The sequence below is a fragment of the Populus euphratica genome, unplaced genomic scaffold, assembly GCF_000495115.2.
Source record: "Populus euphratica unplaced genomic scaffold, PopEup_1.0 scaffold66.1, whole genome shotgun sequence".
NCBI lineage: Eukaryota > Viridiplantae > Streptophyta > Magnoliopsida > Malpighiales > Salicaceae > Populus > Populus euphratica.
The window spans coordinates 106,412-130,675 of NW_011499944.1; the positions used below are offsets into that span (position 1 = coordinate 106,412).

Below are 24,264 nucleotides of genomic sequence, written 5' to 3' on the forward strand. Positions count from 1 at the left end.
TTAAGAATACTCTATCCTTTATTTGGAACTCCATTGGTCTCCTCCGAATGTCCAAATAACATTTTTGTTTGTCATGGGCTTCCTTTATTCTTTGCCTAGTAGTTTTCACTTTATTAGTCGTTAGCTGTACCATTTCGAGCCCCAAGAGTTTCCTTTCTCCTACGTCATCTGAGCAAATCAAGGTGCGACATTTTCTTTTGTATAGTCCTCCATATAGAGTCATCCCAATAGAAGCTCAGTAGCTATTATTGTACATAAATTTCACTAACAACAATAGATCTTCCCAACTTTCCCCAAACTCCAACACACATGACCTTTGAAGATCTTCGAGTGTATGGATACTTTTAGACTAACCATTCATCTGAGGGTGGAATGTTATACTTAGGTTCACCTCAATCCTTAAAGCTCGCTATAAGTCGGGCTATAACCTCGATGTGAACCTTAGGTCCCGATCTGACACAATTGATATTGGCATCCCATGAAGTCTAATCACCTCATTCACGTATAATTTGGCCAACTTATCCATGAAATCTGTAATTTACATGGGTAAGAATAAGGTCAAATTTGTTACCCGGTCAATAATTACCCTTCTTACCCCTTGGTAGTCCTATTACGAAGTCCATAGTAATGTGGAATCAGTAATGGTTGTAATTTCTCTACCTGCCTTTGGTATTCTATCTTCACTTGTTGGGCAAGGAGGCAACAATGAGGTCATTATGGCTTAGGGTGTAGTGGAGAAGAAGGAGAAAGGAGAGAATTGTCGGCTGGGGAAGGAAAAAAAAACAAAGGGGAAGGCTGATTTTTAGCTAATTTTAGACCTGATTTTCTTCATGCTTGGGGCATGTAATCCACCCCTATTTATAAGCTATAGAAAAGGGACATGTTGTCTTTACTAGTGCCAAATATTAACCCTTGATTCGACCCAGAAGGATCTCAACCATTGGTTTAAAGTTGCTATCATGGCCTAAAAAAGTTGGTTGCTATAGGCTAGTCAAGTTTGCCACTTTTGGGCGACGTCGCGGTAGCTGTGGGGAAGGTTGGCCGGTAGGGTCTACTCTACGGTGTAGTCCAATTTAGGTCATCATGTTGGTGTATGGTTTGTCAAGTTTGGTGAAAAGATGAAGCATTAAATGTCCTTGAATAGTAGCCACTTAATCATCTTTTTTAGGTCAAAATAAGAAGACAATGAATAGTGAACCATGAATAGTCTAGTTCTCTTTTTTTTTTCTTATTGTTTAAAACAACACCATTTTGACCTTAAATTAGGGAAATTTTGCCAAAGTTCAATTTGATCCTTCATCTTTTGATTTTCTTGAATTTCACCTAAAATTAACTCCAAACATCTAATTTAATATAATTTTGCCACTACTGAATTTTAAAATTAGCCCTTAATTTAAGCGTCTTTTTCAATATGATCTCTGGTTTTGGATTTATGCAATTTGACCCTCAATTAACCATTAAATTTTTAATTTTCTTTAATTTCACCCTTGATTTCAATCAATTGAGCCCCTACAGTTCGACATGTTTTATAGATTGGTCCTTGTGTAAACCCCGAAAAAAAATATAATTAAAGTTGCTTAAATTGCAAACTAACTACATGAGAAATAAAAGTAAATAAATTCATGCATATGGTTAAATAAAAATAGGAATTTAGAAATTTTTGAATATAAATTTCCGGGCGAAATAATCCAAGACATTATAAATAAACCCAGTAATGTTGAGGGTTGGATTTAATTGAAGAGAATAATACACTTAAAGGAAATGGGGCCTAAATACAAATAAGAGAAATTATAGACTATAAATACTCTTCTCCTCATCAAAAATCTACAGGAACCATAAGGAAAGAAAATAGGGAGTTTTGTATCCATTCTTGCAAAATCAAGAGAGAAACACTAAAATTTCAAGAACTCATCCAAGATTAAGGGTTTATAGATGGAATAAACACTTGTGAGCAAGGGATTAACAAGAAAATTAAACAAGAAGAGAAGGAGGGTCGGATGTCATTAGGAAAGAAAGGAGGGAGTTGAAAATCTTCAACTGGTTGAAGATCAAAATCTTAATTCATACTAGGTAAGGTGTTTTAAACATGATTTTAAAATTCATTTCAAATTCGATAATGAATTGATGCTTTGATATTGAATTACAGGTTAGGGTTCTTAGACATGAATTAGAAAAAAAAATATTTGTTTTTAAAATTAAGTTAATTCATGTGTGACATGTGATGCGGGTATGAAACCAAAACAATTTACATATAAAATGTAGTTTGTGAAAGTATTGTGTGAAGGGAAGGGGATTATGAATCTAAATAGACTTTTCTCCTGACTTTTGATGAGATTTTCGGGTAGGAGGATGAGGGAATTAGAGTCGGGTTCCTCATAGAAATTGTAGTTTTGGATGTTAGTTAACCAAGAAAATTGGTCATGCTCAATTTGGAGCTGTAACACTCCAGTTATGGGTCACCAACTGATACTGAGTCATGACTGATTATGTAGGGCAGTAGGACTGATTAGTTGATGAGTAATTTTAACTATCTTGGAGGCAGAATTGGATTCTCCTCCCTTTAGAGAACTTGTAGACTCGTGTCTTAGCTTTCCAACGAAATCAATCTCACTAAAATGGAATTCTAGAACTCTAGATATAGTTAAAAATCTGATGAGTGTTCAAACAATAATAGTTCAATGTCTAGGTAGTAATAGTTGGACTGTAACAGTTCAATGTCTAAACGGTAACGGTTGGACAGTAACAGTTGGACAATAACAGTTCAATGTCTAGACAATAACAGTTAGACAATAACAGTTCAATGTCTAGACAGTAACAGTTCAATATCTAGACAGTAACAGTTATACTTTCACATGAATACTATATGTAAGAATATAAAAGAACTGAGTCATGCGAACACTTGCACGCTGAGATACTCACTCTGAAAATATACATGATATATGTATATATGTTGTTATGAGGAAATGAACATGCATAGAAAGTAACATATTTGTAATGAATGAATATGGATTCTCTATAATAATCGACTTGAAGGAATCATAACCAAAAACTTTCTTGTGATTCAGAAGGAGCGACTAGGATTGAATCTTCTATTAGGGGAGGTCACGAGACAGACGAAGCACATGCATGATTTTCCCTCCTATTTGCACTTATGCAATTTAAAGTTCTTCTGGTGAATGCAATTACAATAAATACCATGTTCAATGTAAATAAAGTCCAATGTATTTATAAGATTAGCTTCGGCTAATGGCATCCGTGATAGGAATGCCAGAAAATGAATTACAAGATTAGCTACGGCTATTGGCATCCGTGATAGGAATACCGAGAAATGAATTACAAGATTAGCTATGAATAATGGCATCCGTAATAGGATTACTGGGAAATGAATTATATGAGTAGCTTGGGCTAATGATGTCCGTGTTGGGACGCCCGGGAACAATTGATAAGACTCGATTTCTAAAGGGTATCAATGTTTAAGACTCCACTTTGTTAAGCCTATATAAATATCTAACTTAAGCATAATGAAATTAACACGTTTATGCAGTATGCTTTTGTGTAAACCTTGATGTAATTATAAAAGTCTAACTTAGCATATAAGTACATTAGTTATCTTGTAATTAACCCTTTTGAAATGTTCATGAACACTTATTTTGTTTTAAATGCTCTATTTGCATATAAGTATCCCTTTTTATTTTAAATTGTATAAAATTTAATTATATCTATAAACTTAATTTTTATGCAAATTTATCCAATAATCATTTAATTTGACATTAAATCTGCATTGTTTTTTCAATATTAGGTATAATTGGGTATAAGGAAACTTCAAATTTCATCCAAAATTATAGGTTGAGTTTTATATATTTTATGGAATCCTTCTTGACCTATTTTGTCCATGTTGTTAGTTTTTATTTTATTTTATTTTGAAAGAAAAATAAATTTAGAGAATAACCCTTATAACAATACTAATAGTTTAGGGTAAAAGGAGGGTGTTTTTGGATTGAGGGGGTGCATTTTCGATAAAGGTTCTTTTTTAGGTGGAAATCTTTTTTAATGGTGGCAGTTTGCAATGACGGATGACACAAAGCCACCATTGTCATTTTTTGGGTCTAAAGAGAGAAAAGAGAGAGAAATCATAGAAGAAGAAAGAAAGTAAAAAAGGAGAGAGAGAGAGAGAAGGGAAAAGTCTTAGAAAGGGTATTTAAATCGTGATTAAACGACATTGTTTTACATCCATAGGTCCGTGTGTTAGCCCGTAGCCTGACCTAAGGGTCCGTTCCTCGACCCGTGACTAGTTGTACTCATCTATTTTATTTTATTTGTTTACAAAACTGCCACCAATCTTTTTATTTTGTTTTGTAATTAAAAAAATTGAAATTATATATAAAAATATAAAAAGAAAATCAGGAAGAAAAGAAAAGAGAAGAGAAAAATAGTGAAGTGCGAAAAAAAAAAGGAAAAAAAGAAGAAAAAGACGAAGAAAGGAAATTGACGAATTTCCATCCGGCTGTTTATGTTCGTGTTTTTTTAGCAAACTTCTCCGGTTGTCCAAGTTAGCAAATTTTTATTTATTTGTTTGTTCTTTTATTTGTTTGCTGTTAATTCTTTTGAGAAACAAAAGCATTTTTGAAGACAATTGCACTTTAGCTGATGTTCTATTTCGCAAATTCCAAGTCGTGTTTTAATGGTTTTGCATTTCCATGGACAGAACCATGCATTTCCTTACCAGTTTTGGCTGATATTGATCTCTGGTTGGTCGTCCCTCTGGTTTCTGATGGTTGACTTATGCCATGTGCCTTGTGTTCTGGTTGATGCTGCATGCCATGCTGTGCTATATATCTTGCTCGCTCCTGCTCTCATCGCTGTTTAGTCATGCTTTTGGAGTCCCTGGCTTGATGGGCATAAATGGATGGATGCTGCATGCCATGCGGTGCTATATTTATATTTATCAATAATAATAATATTGTTATTATAACCATAATAACAATATTAATAGCAATAAATGAATAACACCATTAATATTTTAATGCCAACAATAATAAAACCAAATCACCGACGATGGACCTCCTAGCATTTGCTCACTTGATCGATATAATAATGCCCATCTTTGATCGAACATGACTATATGATATATGTTTGTTGACTTCTTGTTTTTTAAATTGCTTTGACCAACAAATTGGGAAATTAATACACATAATTAAAAAAAATAACAAATTAGTGCTACAGTAAAACAAATTAGTGCTATCTGGGCAAGTGGACGTGCGAAGCAGGTAGGATGTAAACACAATTGGATTTCAAGGACTTCGGTTTCATTTCGCCGACCAGCTAAGAGACTTTTAGCACTCCACGCGTGGAAAAAATCTCACGTAAATAAGAAATATTTGTAAAATATTCTCACGTAATTTTTAAAAGCCAATCTGTGTTCTCAGACAATTTTTTGTATTATTTTAAATCAATGTGGGTATCAACTTGAGAAGGAAAAATAATTATAAAAAAATATTCAAATTCAAACATGGTTTAAAATTTGAATTGTATCGTATTAAATCTATAATTTATATTATAAATTTGAGAAAAAAATTTAAAAAATAAATAAATAAATTAAAAAATTCAATTAAAAAATTATTCAATTGAAAAATTAAGAATCCAAAAAATAAAAAGTCAACATAAGTCAACTTTTCAATCTCATAATATAAATTATAAATGAGATCGAGATAATTTTATAAAAAAAAATAAAAAATATTATGACACTTTATTTTTAACTAACTCAATTTTAAAAGCTAAAATAAAAAAAAATAATTAATTAAAAATGACGTGTACAAAAAATTATTCAAGTTAAATTAGATTAACTTGTTAAACTCAATATATAAATAATGAGATAAAGATAAGTTAATAAAAAATATATCAAAAGAATATATGAAACCCCACCTTTAATAAATTTAATATTGAATGCTAAAATCAAAAAAATAAATTTATGGGATTAATGTATAACCTAATAAATAAAATTATGAAGCATAATTTTTAAAAATAATCTAATATTAAATAATGAAATAAAAAAACTAATAAATTTTTTTTTTGTTAAAGAGTGAAATTAAAATTAAAAATAAGTAAAAAAATTATTCCCATAAATAATATTTTATAAGTATAGATAGATTAATTTAGCTATATCCTTTAATATTTTGATAATTCAATGTAGACGAAGCAAATAATTGGAGATCATAGTCTACAATGACAGCTCTGTTTTCCAAAAATCAAAGTTGTTGGCTTAAATTAATTCTTACCTTTATTATAATTCTCTCTTTAAGGTCCCTTTACTGAATTCAGATGGAAAATTAATCAATGATCTTGTTGTACTTTTTTATTTTATTATTATTGAAGCTGTAAATATTTTTTTTTTGCTCCCCTCTTCTATTTGTCAACGATTCCATTAGAATATGTAAACATTTTATTTGAATATGAATAGGTACGATTAGGATTTCAACCAAAATATATATATATATATATATATAGTTTTAAAATATGCATTAGTTATTCTTGTGACGGGATATTCTCTCGCTTTATAATCTCATGTTTCATGTTCTGTAATGAATCAAATCACTGAGTTATCTTCAACCACCACTTTTCTTTCAAATTAGGAAGGGAACAACATGGAAATTCAAATTATTTCTCAGGAAATCATCAAGCCCTCTGCTCCAACACCTCGCCACCTAAAAACCTATAAGCTCTCAGCTGTCGACCAGCTTGCTGCTTTTGCAGCGGATATCCCTGTCATTCTTTTTTATTCCCCAGCAGATGAAATTTCCAGCAAAAACTCTGATTATCTAAAGAAATCCTTCGCTAAAACGCTAACACTCTTCTACCCTTTTGCTGGACGAATAAAAGATGATTCATCCATTGATTGCAATGATGATGGAGCCTCTTATATTGAAGCCCATGTAGCAGGCAACATGTCCATGATACTTCAGCAGCCAGACATGGATAAATTGGAACAGCTACAGTCATGCAAGCCTGACGAAAACATTGATGAGCTAAGCGGCAAGGTAATGCTAGCAGCCCAAGTGAATTATTTTGATTGTGGTGGGATAGCAATCAGTGTTCGCATTCGCCATCGAATAGGTGATGCATCCTCACTGGCAAGTTTTGTTAAATGCTGGGCTGCAATTTCTTGTGGTATTTATGATAATAATGCAGAAACGGTTGTTGATTGCTCCTCACTCTTCCCTCCGCAAGATTTTTTAGGCATGTCATTCTTATACAATCTTATACCTCGTAGTTCATTAAATATATCTACGAAAAGATTCGTGTTTGAGGGTCCTAAGCTAGCTGCGCTAAGAGGAAAGTTGTGCAACGGGCCATATTTGAATCGTCCAACCCGGTTCGAGGCTGTATCAGCCCTTATTTGGGGTGTTGTTGGAGAAGATAGTGAGTCTAAAAAGGTAAATAAACTCGCAACAATTGCCGTGGATTTGCGGAAAATAATGGATCCACCCCTGCCACAACATTGTATTGGAAATATAGTCCATTTGGCTGTGGCAAATTGGGAAAATAAAGTGGTGGACTGTAATGGTTTAGCTGGAAAAATTCATGAGTCAATAAGCATGATAAACAGTGACTATGTGAGGCAGGTTTACGCAGACGGCACCTTCTTCAGTTCAATGAGACAAAGAATGGCGGAGATGGCAGAAGATCCTAATAACTTTAGGAGTGTAATTGGTTTCAGTAGTTGGTGTAAATTTCGATTTTATGAGGTTGATTTTGGATGGGGAAAGCCCATTTGGGTAGGCACTTCTTTGAGGCTTTCACCCAACTGGGTCATGCTATTGGATACAAGGGATGGTGAGGGAATGGAAGTACGGATTGCATTGCCCAACGAAGAAATGGTCAAGTTCGAACAAAATCCAGACATCTTAGCCTATGCTTCTTTCACTCCAGTCATATGAACTTTATGTCGGATGCCCTTTTTTTACCCTTTTTTTAATGAAAAATCTGGATGTTTCATGTGCATTAAGCTTAGTGGTTTGTTCTTGGTCCTCCCCTAATTAAGGGATTGATTGTCCAGGTTTGAGCGTGTACTACTAGGCACATGGGAGCCTTTGTTTAATTAAATCTCACTGCAAAGGAAATAATTCTTTCGTGTTCACGTACAATCTATATGTACTGCCACCCATTAATTGTTCCCTATTAATTAAGATGAAAAGTCTTAAATCTTTTATGAATAGAATGAAAAAAATTTCGATATTGGGGGTGCCATGATCCCTCTATCTATGTTTTAGTTCCAATCCTTATGTGGCCTCTTTTTTTAAAGCTCATTGTTCATTAAATTACGCAGTAAAAGTAGCTCTTCATTATATAAATATGATTAAACTAAATTTGTTAGAGCATAAATCTTTATTTATTAAAGAATCTATTTGCTTAAATCTCTTCTGGTTTTTTTCGTTCATGTTGTAGCAGACTTTTTTTTTCTTTAATTTTTTTTTTTATCATGCCGTTGTATTTTACTTTGGATATTGATTTTATAATCTTTTTAATATATTTTCAATGATTATAAAAAAAAATTCGGGCAATGCAAAAAGATCATCCCAACAACGGGAGCACATTTATCTTTAGTAGTTGGTGCAGATTTCAATTTTATGAGGTCCATTTTGGTAGGCACTGCCTTGAGGTTAAAAATTAATTAATGGCGGCATTCTCTTAAAAATTAATTAATTAATGGCGAAAGAAGACTTTATGTTTTGGCTGAAAAAAGGATGAATAAGATTTGGAAGAAGACTTTATGTTTTGGCCGAAAAAGGAGGCAAAGAAGATTCTCAACGCATATTTATTTCGACCCTTCAAATTATATGATCCTTCGAGGTATCTCACATAAGGACTTGGATATTATTTCAAAGGCAGTCTCCATGCAGAACTTGGTGTTTATGTATTTTTTGGAATCCTCATGCACATGTTTTTTTCGTGTTGTCAATCTTTATTTTATATTTTTTATTTTAAAAAAATATATAATTTTAAAAAGTAATCCAGAAATAAATTATGACAATAATAAAAAGAATTATATATAAAGCAGCACCATCGAGTAAATGGAGACCGAAAAAGAAAGGAGAGTGTAAGGGCAAAACAAAAAAAGAATAGCAATGAAATTATAATTATATATAAAATTATGACCCCTTTTTTTTTCAATTGCATTAACAGTGAAATTTTACAAGTATAGCAATGAAAAAATTTGTAGAATCACCCCATGTTGGTATGTCTACACAGTTCCAATCCAGGAAGCAAGAATTGGCTTTGTCAGTAAAACGTTGTATAAAGTGAATGATATTTGGTTTTTTTTTAATATTATTATAAATTAAGTAATAACTTTACTATGTTCTGCTAGACATAGTTTATCAGCGATACATTATGAGCCCTGCTCTCTCTACGTTGCTTTCCAGCTGAGCTGCATGATGGCCAAAAGCAGTGACCCCGCGTCGTGCAGTCGGTGTTCCAGCCGTTGTGTTGGCACTGATGCTCAGACCCAAGGGCTTTTTAATCGCTCATTTTAAACTAGGGGTGTTTATTTTCGGTTTGGTTTTTATTAAAAAAAATAATCAAACCGGAAAAAAAAATTTGAAAAAAAAAACCGAAACCGGGTCAAACCGACCGGTTTCAGTTCGGTTCGGTTTTTTAAGGGAAAACCGGTTCAAATCGGTTTGGCTCGGTTTTTCCGGTTTGGCTCGGTTTTCTCGGTTTTGGCTCGGTTTTTTTTCCGGTTTCGGTTCGGTTCGGTTTTTCAGTTTTTTGGTTATAAAACTGAAACCGAACCGAACCGGCTAGTTTTTTCAAAATTTTAATCGGTTTAATCGGTTTTTTTTTCCAATTTTATCGGTTTAATCGGTTTTTCGGTTTTTTTTAACACCCCTACCTTGAACCATAAAATGCCCCTTGGTCTGCAGCAAATTGCTCTTGCAGACGTTTCTGCTCCTGAAAAATAAACCATAATGAAAAGAAAAATGTTCATGGCTTTTAGCTATTTTTTTCTTCGTAGGTGAAAGGCCCCTGGTTAAATCGACAGCATGGTTGACTATTTAAGCAGTTCAAGCATAACGAGCTTCAGAGACTGGGCGCAACAAAAATGTCCATCTAGCACAACCATTATTCGCGCTTGTTGGATGGACAAAGCAACAGATGATTTACGCTTTTGCAAGCACGACATTATAAGGACAGTGAAGGATGAGTAAAGATGGAGCTCCTGGTTTTTCCATGAATGTTCGTGCATTTAAAATTTTCAAGCATCTCAGATACCAATCATTATAAAAGTAAATGAACATCCTGGTCCATATTTTTCATCTCACTGCTTCGCTAGATTTGGATCAAAACCCTCCACAGCCCAAGCTAAATTAATTTGCTAGTGGAGCTCAATATCATGGGTGAAGCAAGAGTAGAAAATTTGGGAAGTAGAAAATGTAGCAAATTGTCAACATTTTTTCTCAACCACCATCAACCACCCTCTCCTTTAACAACCACCATCAACCACTTCCAACCACCGTTCAACCACCATCAACCACCCTCAACCACCCTCAACCAAGTTGCCAAGGCTCTCCTATAAATAGAGATAAAGAGAGAGAAATGTAATAAGTGTAGTGAAATTGTGATGAGAGCAAAAGGGTGAAAGTGTGGTGAGTGCAACTGTGAGAGTGAGAAAATACAGATTTGAGAGAAACACCGAGTGTAAGAGTGAAACACCCGGTTAAGTGGGATTGTACTGGGTTGAGATGAGTGTTTGTATCATTCCTCCAATAATATACAATCTGCTGCCTCCGTGGACGTACCCGATTTTGGGGAACCACGTAAATCTGTTGTTTGTGTTTTATTTGTGTTTGCTTTTGGTCCAGTATGCGCAACAAATTGGTATCAGAGCATTAGGGAAGCTTGAACACTGAAAAAAACACCTTTTTCAGCTCTCTGTTCAAAGTTGCAGAATTTTCAAAGTTCTCAGATCTTGATTTTGACCACCTGTGGAGATTCCTCTCGTTGATACGAGTCCGGCGATATAAAGATCATCAAAATCGGAGTTGAAACGAGCCCTGTAGAGCTCGCCGAAGTTTCGCCGGAAATCTGCCGGAAAAACCAGACAGTGCCGGAAATCTCACCTGAGAAGACAGCCACGTCATCCGACACGTGGCACTGAGTCAACATCCACGTCATCAACAGAGGGTCCACATTGCCATGTCATCAGACACATCATCTAACAGTGACAGAATATTCTCTTGACAGAATAAGAATATTCCGTTGACAGTAAGAGAATATTCCGTGACAGAATATTCCTTCCCTGAGTTAACTCGGTCAGATTGATTTTTTGGCCAACTCAGTGATGTTTTGACCGGTTTTAGGCCGAGTCAAGTTGGTTCCTAGCATTTTCAACCATTCCGGACGCAACCGTGGTTTTCGTTTTGTGAAACAGCACACCGAAGTTACTGTTTTGACTCTTTTGAGCATAAAAGTGCATGTTTTAACAATTTCGGGAGCCTATTTGTAATCCAAAGACATCCTAATGGCTGATATTCCAGAAGAAAGATTAGTGGGAAATGCTAGTATACCTCCACAATATATCCCGGTATCGAGTACCAAATTTGAGGTGGAGAAGTTTGATGGGAAGGGTAATTTTGGCATGTGGAAATGTGAAGTCATGGATATGCTTGTCCAAATGAATTTGGATTTCACTCTAGAAGATAAACCGGAGGATTTGGATGATAAAAGCTGGGAAAGGATAAATCGGTTAGCTTGCAGTTCCATCCGACTTTGTCTTGTAAAGGATCAGAAGTACGCCTTTTCAGAACAAAACTCTGCAAAGGAATTATGGCAAGCACTGGAGGACAAGTTTATGAAGAAGAGTATAGAGAATCGTCTCTACTTGAAGAAAAGGATCTTCCGCTTTCAGCACAAGAAAGGTACTTCTATGAATGAGCATCTGAATGATTTCAATAAAATGATAACTGATTTGAAGAATTTAGATGTGGAAATTGATGATGAAGATAAAGCTCTGCTGTTATTGAATTCACTGCCTGACACATATGACCATCTCGTCACCACTTTACTGTATGGTAAAGAAAAGATTAAATTCATTGATGTGTCCAATGCTTTGGTGAACAATGAGTACCGGAAGAAGGATCAGATTGTTCACAAAGAGTCAACGTCAGAAGCATTGACAGTTAGAGGCAGAACAAACCCCAGAAGATTTCGAGGGCGAGGGAGATCTCGCTCAAAATCCAGAGGAGAATCATCAAACAGACGATATCTTGCAAAAGATGAGTGTGCCTTTTGTCATAAAAAGGGACACTGGAAGAAAGATTGTCCGATCAAGGGCAATAAGGAAAAAGATGAACCAACTGTGAACGTTGCACGAGATGAGGATGAACGAGACTCTGCATTCATGGTCTCATCACCAGAAAACCATTCTGGTGAATGGATTCTTGATTCTGCATGTTCCTATCACATGTGCCCTAACAAGCACTTATTCTCGAGACTCGAGGAGTTCGATGGAGGAGTTGTGTTGATGGGTAATGATGATGTTTGTGAGATCAAAGGGATTGGGACTATCCATCTGAAGATGCATAATGGGGTAGTCAAGACACTGACAGAGGTACGGTATGTACCTGACCTGAAGAAAAATCTCTTCTCACTTGGAGTCCTAGAATCCAATGGTTATAAGATTATCATGCATGGTGGAGTCCTGAGAGCAATCCGTGGTGCATTAGTTGTCTTAAGAGGCACGAGGAAAGGAAACTTATATTTCCTGGATGGATCTACTGTTACCGGTACAGCAGCTGTTTCCAAAAGCATAGAAGATGATGAAGCAGATAATTCCAGACTTTGGCACATGCGTTTAGGGCATGCTGGTGAAAAGGCTTTGCAAGGATTGGTCAAGCAAGGTCTATTAAAAGGCGCCAAGACTGGGAAGCATGGGTTCTGTGAGCATTGTGTTCTTGGAAAACAGACAAGAGTCAAGTTTGGCACTGCGGTACACAATACAAAAGGGATTCTTGATTATGTTCACACAGACGTATGGGGACCTTCAAAGAATGAATCTCTTGGAGGTAATCGTTGGTTTGTTACTTTTATTGATGATTTCTCAAGACGAGTATGGGTGTACATGATGAAACACAAGGATGAGGTCCTTGATATCTTTCTGAAATGGAAGAAAATGGTGGAGACTCAAACGGGAAGGAGAGTTAAGACTATTCGGTCAGATAATGGTGGTGAGTACACTTTAGATCCTTTCTTTAAAGTTTGTCAGGATGAAGGGATCAAGCGACATTTTATTGTGCGCAAAACACCACAACAAAATGGAGTAGCAGAACGCATGAATCGCACATTGGTGGAGAAAGTCCGATGTATGCTATCACATTCAGGACTAAGCAAAGTGTTCTGGGGCGAGGCATTAAGCTATGCTCGTCATATTGTTAACCGGTTACCTTCAGCAGCATTAAATGGAAGAACCCCTTTAGAGGTATGGTCAGGCTCTCCTGCAAATGATTATGACTCTATGCGTATATTTGGTTGCTCAGCATATTATCATGTTACTGAGTCCAAGCTAGATCCTAGAGCCAAGAAAGCTATATTTTTGGGCTTTAGTGGAGGAGTAAAAGGTTACAGACTCTGGTGTTCTGAATCAAAGAAAGTGATTTTGAGTAGAGATGTCACTTTTGATGAGTCTGGCATGTTACAACAAGAGAAATCACAGGAGAAGGAAAAACAGTCTGGTGATGCATAACAGGTGGCGTTGGAGACTTCAGTCATTCCTATAAAGACTGTTCAGACAATCTCTACTGAAGGAGATTCAGATGAAAGTTCAGATGAAGAGGATGCAACAACTTCAGCAACCACACAACAAGAATCCATTGCAACGAGTAAACCGAAAAGAGTTATCAAGAAACCCGCTCGGTATTGTAACATGGTGGCTTATGCACTTCCGGTGATTCATGATGGAATCCCCTGCACCTACAAAGAGGTAGTACAGAGTGTAGAAAGTGCAAAATGGAAAGAGGCAATGGATGAAGAGATGAAATCTCTCCACAAGAATCAGACTTGGGATTTGGTACAACTCCCTAAGGAAAAGAAGACAATTGGTTGCAAGTGGGTATATGCTAAGAAGGAAGGTAATCCAGGAAAAGACAACATCTGTTTCAAAGCAAGATTGGTAGCAAAAGGCTATGCTCAGAAGGAGGGGATAGATTATAATGAGGTATTCTCCCCAGTTGTTAAGCATTCATCAATTCGTATTCTGCTAGCCTTGGTTGCACAGTTTGATTTGGAGTTAGCCCAACTTGATGTGAAAACTGCCTTCCTACATGGAGATTTGGAAGAGGAAATTTACATGTCTCAGCCAGATGGTTTCAAAGTCACTGGGAAAGAGAATTGGGCTTGTAAACTGAATAAGTCACTGTATGGATTGAAACAATCTCCTCGCCAGTGGTATAAGCGATTTGACAAGTTCATGATAGAACATGGATACACACGGAGTCAGTTTGATCATTGTGTATATTTTCGCAAACTTCTTGATGGTTCTTTCATCTATTTGCTCTTATATGTGGATGATATGTTGATTGCATCAAAGAGCAAAGTGGAGATTGACAGACTGAAAGCTCAACTGAGAATTGAGTTTGAAATGAAGGATCTTGGAGAAGCTAAGAAGATTCTTGGCATGGAGATTCAGAGAGACAGAAGAAAAGGCACAATCTGTTTGACACAGACCCAATACTTGAAGAAAATTCTAAAGAGATTTGGGGTAGATGGTAAGACCAAGCCTGTAAGTACACCTTTAGCTTCTCATTTTAAGCTAAGTGCTTCAATGTCTCCACGCACAGAGGAAGAGCGCAAGCATATGGTTCAAATTCCGTATGCAAATGCAGTTGGTGCATTAATGTATGCAATGGTTTGTACGAGACCAGATATTTCACATGCAGTCAGTATGGTGAGCAGGTATATGCATGATCCGGGAAAGGGTCATTGGCAGGCAGTTAAGTGGATTCTACGGTACATTCATGGCACAACTGATATTGGTTTGAAGTTTGAGAGGGATGATAGACTCAAACAAAATTTAGTTGGTTATGTGGATTCGGACTATGCTGGTGACTTAGACAAGCGTCGTTCCACAACAGGCTATGTGTTTACACTTGCTAAAGGGCCTGTAAGTTGGAGGTCAACTTTACAATCAACAGTAGCTTTGTCAACAACTGAGGCAGAGTACATGGCAGTAACAGAAGCTTTCAAGGAAGCTATATGGTTACATGGGTTGATTGAAGATTTGGGAATTGTTCAAGAGCACGTGAATGTCCATTGTGATAGTCAAAGTGCTATTTGTCTTGCAAAGAATCAGGTTCATCATTCCCGCACCAAGCACATCGATGTTCGATTTCATTTTATTCGAGAAATTGTGGATGAAGGAGATATTCTGCTACAGAAGATTGGTACCGCAGATAATCCAGCTGACATGCTCACAAAATGTGTCTCAGGGATCAAGTTCCAACATTGTTTGGACTTGGTCAACATCTCTCGGTGTTGAGCACCTTCAGGGTGCAGCGCCATATGGCGCATTAGAGGCAGCATTGATTGATCACAAAGATTGGATGGAAAAAATCTTGCCAAGGTGGAGATTTGTAGCAAATTGTCAACATTTTTTCTCAACCACCATCAACCACCCTCTCCTTTAACAACCACCATTCAACCACCATCAACCACCCTCAACCAAGTTGCCAAGGCTCTATCAACTACTTCCAACCACCATTCAACCACCATCAACCACCCTCAACCACCCTCAACCAAGTTGTCAAGGCTCTCCTATAAATAGAGATAAAGAGAGAGCAATGTAATATGTGTAGTGAAATTGTGGTGAGAGCAAAAGGGTGAAAGTGTGGTGAGTGCAACTGTAAGAGTGAGAAAATACAGATTTGAGAGAAACACCGAGTGTAAGAGTGAAACACCCGGTTAAGTGGGATTGTACTGGGTTGAGTTGAGTGTTTGTATCATTCCTCCAATAATATACAATCTGCTGCCTCCGTGGATGTACCCGATTTTGGGAAACCACGTAAATCTGTTGTTTGTGTTTTCGATTTTGGGAAACCACGTAAATCTGTTGTTTGTGTTTTATTTATGTTTGCTTTTGGTCCAGTATGCGCAACAGATACCATATATGAAGATCTCTCCAACAAGAGCCCTTTACTCTTGCAATACAATCCTATCTACAAGAAGGTTCCCGTGCTTGTCCACAACGGTAAAGTCATCTGTGAATCACTTGTCATTCTAGAATACATCGACGAGACATGGAAGCAAAATCCTCTGTTGCCTGAAGATCCTCACCAGCAAGCCAATGCTCGTTTCTGGGCCAAGTTTGGTGATGATAAGGTAATTGTTTAGGTCCTCTGTCCCTTCCATAATAATCAGTGATTTATATGATTGAATTGCCTGAACTTGATCAAACATGAATTGATTTGAAGCAACCTTGCTTTGCGCGTGGTTGCAGGTTTTGCAATCAATTGTGGGGGATGTGCTTATGAAGGAGGGAAAAGAGCTAGAAGAAGGGGTCCTTGCATCCTTGGAGAACTTGAAATATTTAGAAGAAGAGATAAGAGGAAAGAAATTCTTTGGTGGGGAGACTATTGGGCTAGCGGATATTGCATTAGGATGGCTTGCTTACTACCTTGGTATCTTTGAGGAGATACTAGGTCTGATACTGATAGACCAGGAAAAGTTTCCATCCTTAGCGGCATGGAAGCAGGAATTTGCAAATGCTCCAATCATCCATGAGAACTGGCCGGATAGAGACAAGCTGGTTAACAAGTTTGTTGCCATGCGTGAGGCCAAACTTGGAAAAGAAGCACCTAAATAAATGGTTTATGCAGTTTAATTTGCAGACCTTTAATGCTACTAGAACATATGAATAATTCAGATAGATGCAAATCACCTTTGATAGTGGTCCCTGCTATTGTTAGTTTCCTGTGGGTAGCTGGAGCTTCATCTTGAAGCCAATGACCAGAATCATGCATGTTATTGTCTCTGCTATGTTGTCCAATGAAGGAAATAAAAAACTCTCTTAAGTTATTTTCAAATGGCTTCAGCAGTGTCAAGATCAGCTTCAAATTCCACATGATGGACAGGCAATGGAGAGTTTCAAGAAAACAATTATGAAAGAACTCTCTTAATGTAGTAAACTTCGACCGTGAGCCATTTTTTGTGATTCGATCCGATAGTATTTTGCCGAGGAAATGGCACTGAAAAGAATCTGAAAAACAGATTGAAATTTCTTCAACAAAAGAACAGATTTTTCTCATCTGATTTAGTTTCAGGAACATATAACAGGGAATTTTCTTTCATTGCATCTTCACCATTCTGCAACTGTGATTTCCCCAGCATTAATTAAAAATTGGTGAAAGTTGGGAATTGTTTGAGATCAGACAATGTGTCACATAATGGATCGTGGATCAACTCGTGTCATCTGTGCTATATCGCTTCTCCTGTTTAGTCAAGAATTCTGTAACCGTTTTCAATTCGTACACCATTTTTTCCAAACTCGACTTTATGCAGTAAGAATAACTCTACGTGGAATTTGTTACATTGATGTGCGTTACACCTGGAGTAAACTTGAAAACATAACGTATCCTAGTGCCTGGGATGTGACGAGCCCTATTTGCAGATCATAACTGCTGAAATTTAGGTTTTTTATTTTTAGTTTTTTGCCAGAACTGGATTCTTATAGTTGCAAAAGAACTGCGATGATCAATTTCCTGCGTTTGTCTTTCACTTGACATGGTTATGTTTTGTTGTGCAGCCATGGATTGTTCGATAAGAGATTCATCACTTCGAAATTGGTGACCATGATGTTAGAGAAGGAAAATATGTCAAGCCACGCAGAGATTGTGAGTACTGCAATGAAGAGCTTGGAGTTCATAGCTCAAATGGGCTAGTTACCACATTCAATGGCAATGATGTGGATGGCACCATCACAGAAACAAGGATATTTCAGTTTCTTAGTTATTCAGGTGACAAAGACAACTTGAAGATTCAGACTATTTGTTTTTGGCTAAAGTTTCCAGATTGAAAGGTCCAAACCTTAAAAGAAGTCCGGACGAACTAAACGAGCTTGTTGACGGAAACAGGACAAAAGGAATTTAATTATGAAGGAAACATAAATAGCAAAAAATACTTGGATTTGTAGCCTATGCTTTTTATGCTACGATGAAATATATATTCTACAGATTGGAAGAGCAGGACTGCTAGTTTCAATTTCATTAAGCAGTCTCAAGTTATTTTAAAAAGTAATATAAAATTATTTTTAAGATTTTATCTATCAATTTAAATTTTTATTTGAGTTAAGATAGTTTCTTGATATTACATCAAACACGAATTTGATTTTCACATCTGGTTCGTGCAAGATAAGTTTCAAGCCTGGAAAGTTGTTATTGAGGAGATTTATTAGAGGTTAATATAAAACTATTATTGAGGTATCACCTCGCTGATTTGGAGTTAAAAATATTTATTTGACACACAAGGCACGCAAAAACTAGAGAACTGGTCAAGGGGAGAAAGGAAACTAGAAATTCTTTTTTTGAAAAAAAATTATATTCGTTTTCACTTGCATCTTTGAACATGTCTACTACAGTAATATCACCAATTAATTAACAACTGGTGGAAGTTAGGACCAACATGAGATCAGATATTGCGTCACATGATGGCGGATACATCACCACATATGTCATCAGTTGTTCTGTTCCGGGTGGAGCCACTCACGATTTACTCAACTTTTTTTCCGACTTCATTACAGACTTTCTTGCCTTAATATGAAGTCTTTCATGACGTTTATGATCCAAAACTGTGACCACATTTATTTTATTTCCAGTCTTGATCCCCCATAGAAGCCTCCTGGAATCACTATATATACACTTCGTTATATGCAAGGCCCTATCCACAGCTGCTGCTTATCCCTTCTCTTCCTGCTCTGCGCTGAGCATTTATCCTAGCTCTAGAGCATCTTACAGGTCCAATCTCCTAGATTTCTCTTTGTATTTCTCGGTGAACTTTCCAGTTGCTGATTCTTTCACTGAATCTGAATTAACGTGATGAGTAAATTCTATGCAGGTCATTGTTGAAGTTCTGCTTCATTGCTTAGAGAGAACTGGAGGATGGCTTCAGATAAGAGTGAGAATTGCCTTGCCTGGGCTGCAAAAGATGAATCAGGAGTTCTGTCCCCGTATGAATTTAAAAGAAGGTATGAATATCATATATAACGATAATGGCAATGAAAGAACTCATAGTCCTCGATGTTATTAACATATATTCAACTACTAATTGACTGTGAAAACTTCTGCAGGGATGTTGGGAAAGATGACATTTCAGTAAAAATAACACACTGTGGAATTTGCTATGCAGATGTTCTCTATACCAGGAACAAATTCAAAAAGTCATTATACCCAGTTGTGCCAGGGTGTGTAAAAGAATAATATAAATTATTTCTTATTACCTTACTAGATTAAGTTTATGAAATGAGATATTTCCTTGATATAATATCTCAGTCTTAGTAAGGTAGTGATGAACTTGTGCTGATGAGAAGGGAATATCACGGGGAATTTCTTGTTTTTCATTCTCCTTCAATTGACATGCTTATGATGTTTTATTTTGTTCAGTCATGAGATAGTTGGAACTGTTCAAGAGGTTGGATCTGATGTTCAACGCTTCAAAATGGGCGACCATGTCGGAGTGGGAACATTTATCAATTCATGCAGGGATTGTGAGTATTGTAACGATGGGCTCGAAGTGCATTGTGCAAATGGAGTTATTACCACCTTTAACAGTGTTGATGTCGATGGCACCATCACAAAAGGAGGGTACTCCAGTTTTATTGTTGTTCACGAAAGGTGTGCATACCTTTGGACTTTAGAATTCGCAGTGTGTGAAGCACATGATACATAAAATAACTTTCTTGTTGTCTTTAACAGATACTGCCACAGAATACCTGACGGTTATCCACTAGCTTTAGCAGCACCATTGCTGTGCGCTGGCATAACAGTCTACACTCCCATGATTCGTCACAAGATGAACCAACCTGGAAAATCCCTCGGGGTGATTGGACTAGGCGGCCTTGGTCACATGGCTGTGAAGTTTGGGAAGGCTTTTGGAATGAATGTCACAGTTTTCAGCACAAGCATATCGAAAAAAGAGGAAGCCTTGAATCTGCTTGGAGCAGACAACTTTGTAGTCTCGTCGGACACGGAGCAAATGAAGGTACGCAGTCCGATGAGTTTTCTCTAGCAGCTTACAGGGATTGAGATTTGCTAGTGGATTAATGATCCTTATTTGCAGGCTCTGGATAAATCCCTGGACTTCATTATTGACACAGCATCAGGTGAACATCCATTTGATCCATACATTACAACTCTGAAGACCGCTGGAGTCCTGGTCCTCGTGGGCGCTCCAAGTGAAATGAAGCTCACTCCTCTGAAGCTGCTTGTTGGTAAAGTGATTTATACAAGGAAAAAAATGAAAGGAAATGTCAGTTTAAGTGTCAGAATCCTGATTTCATTAATCTGGGTTTGCATTTTTCCTTACTTCGGCAGGTATGATATCCATTTCTGGAAGTGCAACAGGAGGCACAAAACATACACAGGAAATGCTGGACTTTTGTGGTACTCACAAAATCTACCCCAAAGTAGAAGTCATACCAATTCAGTCTGTGAATGAAGCACTTGAGAGGTTGATAAAGAATGATGTGAAATACCGATTTGTGATTGACATTGAAAACTCCCTCAAGTGATATATAGTATCCATAAAGGATGTCAGGCGATCTTCTAGTCCTCCGAAATGGAACACCAAGTCATCTATTTTGTATCATACAGTTTCGTTTGGCAATGAACTGAGAATAAGATAAAGTATTAGCATCTACTTTCCTATCCTAAAAAGCTAAAACAGCCTCTGAAATGCATGGTTCTTAAGGTTTTGTAAACCTATTAAGTATTACTTTCAGAGAGAATAAACTTGTGAATTTATACTTCATATCTATAGTCTTTTTTGCTCAACAATATCTGTGTTCTATGTTTGTTGTGTCTTTAACTTCCATCTGCATTAATTTGAGCTATTATTCTGGTCTGACACAACCATATTTTTTCTTGGACTTGAACCTGTCCTATTAGTCTAGAAATGCATCTGTTAAACCTTATATACAGACTATCTAGAATAGATCATCATCTAATTATGTTAGATTTATACCTAACGATTCAGGATCACTTGTTATATCATATGAACAACAAACCCAACACTAAGATAACATTAATCACCCGATTATCAAAATTCCTGCTAATTGGATCAAAATCACAACACTGATCCGGTGGAAAAAATCAGCTGGTTATATTTTTGTGCTTGTTATATATTGTTGCAGAGAGCAAATTGTTGAACATAATAAGAATTCTTAATTTCCAGAGAGCAAAAAGTTTACCATGTCAAGGTATGCATGCAGCTCCTTTATTTCCTTCATATATTCTTGGTCCTCTGTTAAAGTATCACTGTCGCAAGCACTCTTGTCTGATACTGGTATCTCCAGCTGAGCGGCACCGGTTTTTTGATGGACATTGTCAATTGAACACCTTCCAGCAACCGCTTCAATTTTCTGTTTACAACAAAATGCTGTCACGAGCAACAGAATCCGAACATACTCTTTGCGTTGTTCACAACAGTGGCTATCTTTTATTAGAATATGAGTTAGCTTATAAGTCAGACTGAAGTCACTACATTTTCATGGTCATAGTCAAAGAATCCAACTTCCCAACACTAGAATTTCCAAGTTGCTTGAGCAAGTCCACAGAAACTTATGCAAGGCATTGCTCACCATGTCCTGCTCTAGGCGACCAAAAGCTTCAAAACAGCTGGTTTCTTCGTTCCTTTCGATAATCCACGTCATAAACGCGATGTATATAATCGAAGTAGACGACCTAGACCTTAACTTATTCAGTACTGTCCACCCATTCAATGATTCATTTGAAACAGATACAACTCCTTGCTTACCCTTTCCTATGTTGTCCATTAACTCTGCATGGTACCAGAAAACTGGCAATAGTAATGGAAACGTTGACGAATATTCTGCCGCTGCTCTCCGATGGAAATTCGGTCACCAATATTCCATTGACAATCCCAGCGGCAATAGTTAGTTTTTTTTTTTTTTTTATGGAATAGACGACAAAATATTTCATCAGTAAATCATTTACCGAGAAAATGACCGAGAAAAATTGATCAATGTATTTTATTTTTTTGACACCAATATTCTGTTGGTATTAGCAATTATCGGTGAAAGTACCGACGGATAGAAATTCTAGACAAAACTTTGTCCGATGAAGTGTTTCAGTTGGTGATCCATCGGTGATAAAAGTTTTCAACGGAAAGGCGTTTTTCTATTTTCTAGTGGTGGCAACAATCTCTCTTTCTCTTGCTATATTACTCCTAGCAACTTACAGCCAACAAAAATGAATATTTTCTAGTCAAGATTTTCATTCCAATTCAAGCTCCGCTCTTAAAGTAACAAAACACAGTAAAGCAACTGACAAGGCATGTGAGTAGCAAATCCCCTAAGCAATTGTCAAAACAAACAAAACCCCAGAAAAGTTGACCTAAACACTCAATGAACTAACAAAACAAATCATGCCATTTCTATATCGTCGTGTTGAGCCAAGTCTAGATCCTTGTTTGAGTTGTTTCCCACCTATAAAATCAAAAACACTCGGTAATGTTCACTGAGAAGAAATCACATAACAAAAAAAGATACCCTTTTGCTTAAAAAAAAATCATCAAACAATAAAATTTGTTTGCTAACTCTTCAGTGATCTGAGACTTACCAGTGGTTCAGTTGAGCCACATACTTCAAGAGAAGAAGACAAGCAAGCCATTTCGGTGTTTTAACTGCTTTCTTGCGAGCTGCACATGATAATAAACTGTTTGGGATAAAGCCATTTATATATGTGCAGGAAGCGCAATTCTGTGACTTTGTTACCAGCCTTTTCTGCCATCTGTGTGCTAAATGCCAAGAGTACAGGGAGATTCGTAAGAGGTCTGGCGAATCACAATCCCCCTGATCTAACACTGGCAGTGGTCACAGCTCCACTGCTCCAGACAATGGAGTCAGGTAACACAGAGTAATGCTGCTGCTGCTGCAACATTCCTAGCAGGATCACCATGCATGTACCTTGTTTCACTCTAGATCTGGCATGTTATTCGCCAGATTATGCCGCTTAAGTCAACTTGTGTTGCTTTTAGAAGCATGTTGTCTTAAGATTATATCGCTAGACTGATGGAGTTTTCTTACATGGTCATTGTCAACGATTCCTTGTTTTCCGCAATTGAACTTAAGATACTAATAAGGTAAAAGAACAGGAAATTCTGCTAATTATCACTGTTTTGAAAGGATCGTGTGTTTTTCATATTTAATAAACCCAACTCACCCGGCGAGTTGATTAGCCCGATGAGTCATTTCGTGGGGCTAAATCGAGATAGCACGGACTGAGATTTTTTGAAAGAAGAAGCAATGATCGAGGAGCATATCCAGCCTTTTCTACTTTCTCAGGCGGTAGTGCTCGATCTGTTTGCCAGATTATCATCAACCTCATCCACTGACGCAAGTTTCCATAAAAGCACGCCAAACAATTTTACAGGCAAAGTGCTTTTCAAAGAAATTATCTTACTCTTTTCCTTTCTTCGAAAAGAAGGCATTCTGACATAATTTTTGTTTCCTGATTTGTTAAGCAAAACGTTGCATTTAAGGTGGCAACTCTAGAGAGTTGTGACTGAATAATCCTTTTTTTTTTTTTCAATTGACAAAGTGGCTAAATCACGAGAGCCTTAATTCAAAAAAAATATCTTTCATTAAAATAGTATTTGATGTTTTTTCAGTTTTTTTTAACTTTATCCTTTACTAATTTAATTTTTTAAAAGATTTTTTTCAATTATATTTTGCAATATTAGATTATTTTTAAAATAATACTCTATAATTTTTTCTATTAAAACTTATACTAGTAATGGAATATTATTTTTTTAATTTTAACCTTTAATATTAAGTTTATTAAAAATAAATTTTATAATTTTTTATAATTTTTTTTTATATAAATTTACCTCATATCCAAATCTGAATTTAATAAGATAAAATGAGCTACTCAAGTTTTTTTTTTAATTTAATTTAATTTAATTTACATTAAACAAAATAATTTCATGTACTATGTAGAGCGGGGAATGATATAGTAATAATTATTAAGAGACAAAGCCTTTACT

General features: G+C 36.4%; 2 protein-coding genes across 2 annotated transcripts; both read left to right on the forward strand.

Annotated features, from left to right (window-relative positions):
* Nucleotides 1-6,557: 6,557 nt before the first annotated feature.
* Nucleotides 6,558-8,120, forward strand: LOC105137297 (vinorine synthase-like). The gene has a single exon (XM_011042995.1). The coding sequence runs from the start codon at nucleotides 6,642-6,644 to the stop codon at nucleotides 7,932-7,934; it is 1,293 nt and encodes a 430-aa protein (XP_011041297.1). The 5' UTR covers nucleotides 6,558-6,641; the 3' UTR covers nucleotides 7,935-8,120.
* Nucleotides 8,121-18,810: 10,690 nt separating this feature from the next.
* On the forward strand, nucleotides 18,811-21,009 carry LOC105137298 (probable cinnamyl alcohol dehydrogenase 1). Its single transcript, XM_011042996.1, has 7 exons — nucleotides 18,811-18,998; nucleotides 19,099-19,228; nucleotides 19,331-19,444; nucleotides 19,644-19,874; nucleotides 19,956-20,241; nucleotides 20,320-20,470; nucleotides 20,574-21,009. Exons 2-7 carry the CDS (start codon nucleotides 19,143-19,145, stop codon nucleotides 20,768-20,770), a joined length of 1,065 nt encoding a protein of 354 aa, XP_011041298.1. The 5' UTR covers nucleotides 18,811-18,998; nucleotides 19,099-19,142; the 3' UTR covers nucleotides 20,771-21,009.
* The last annotated feature ends 3,255 nt before the right edge of the window (nucleotides 21,010-24,264 follow it).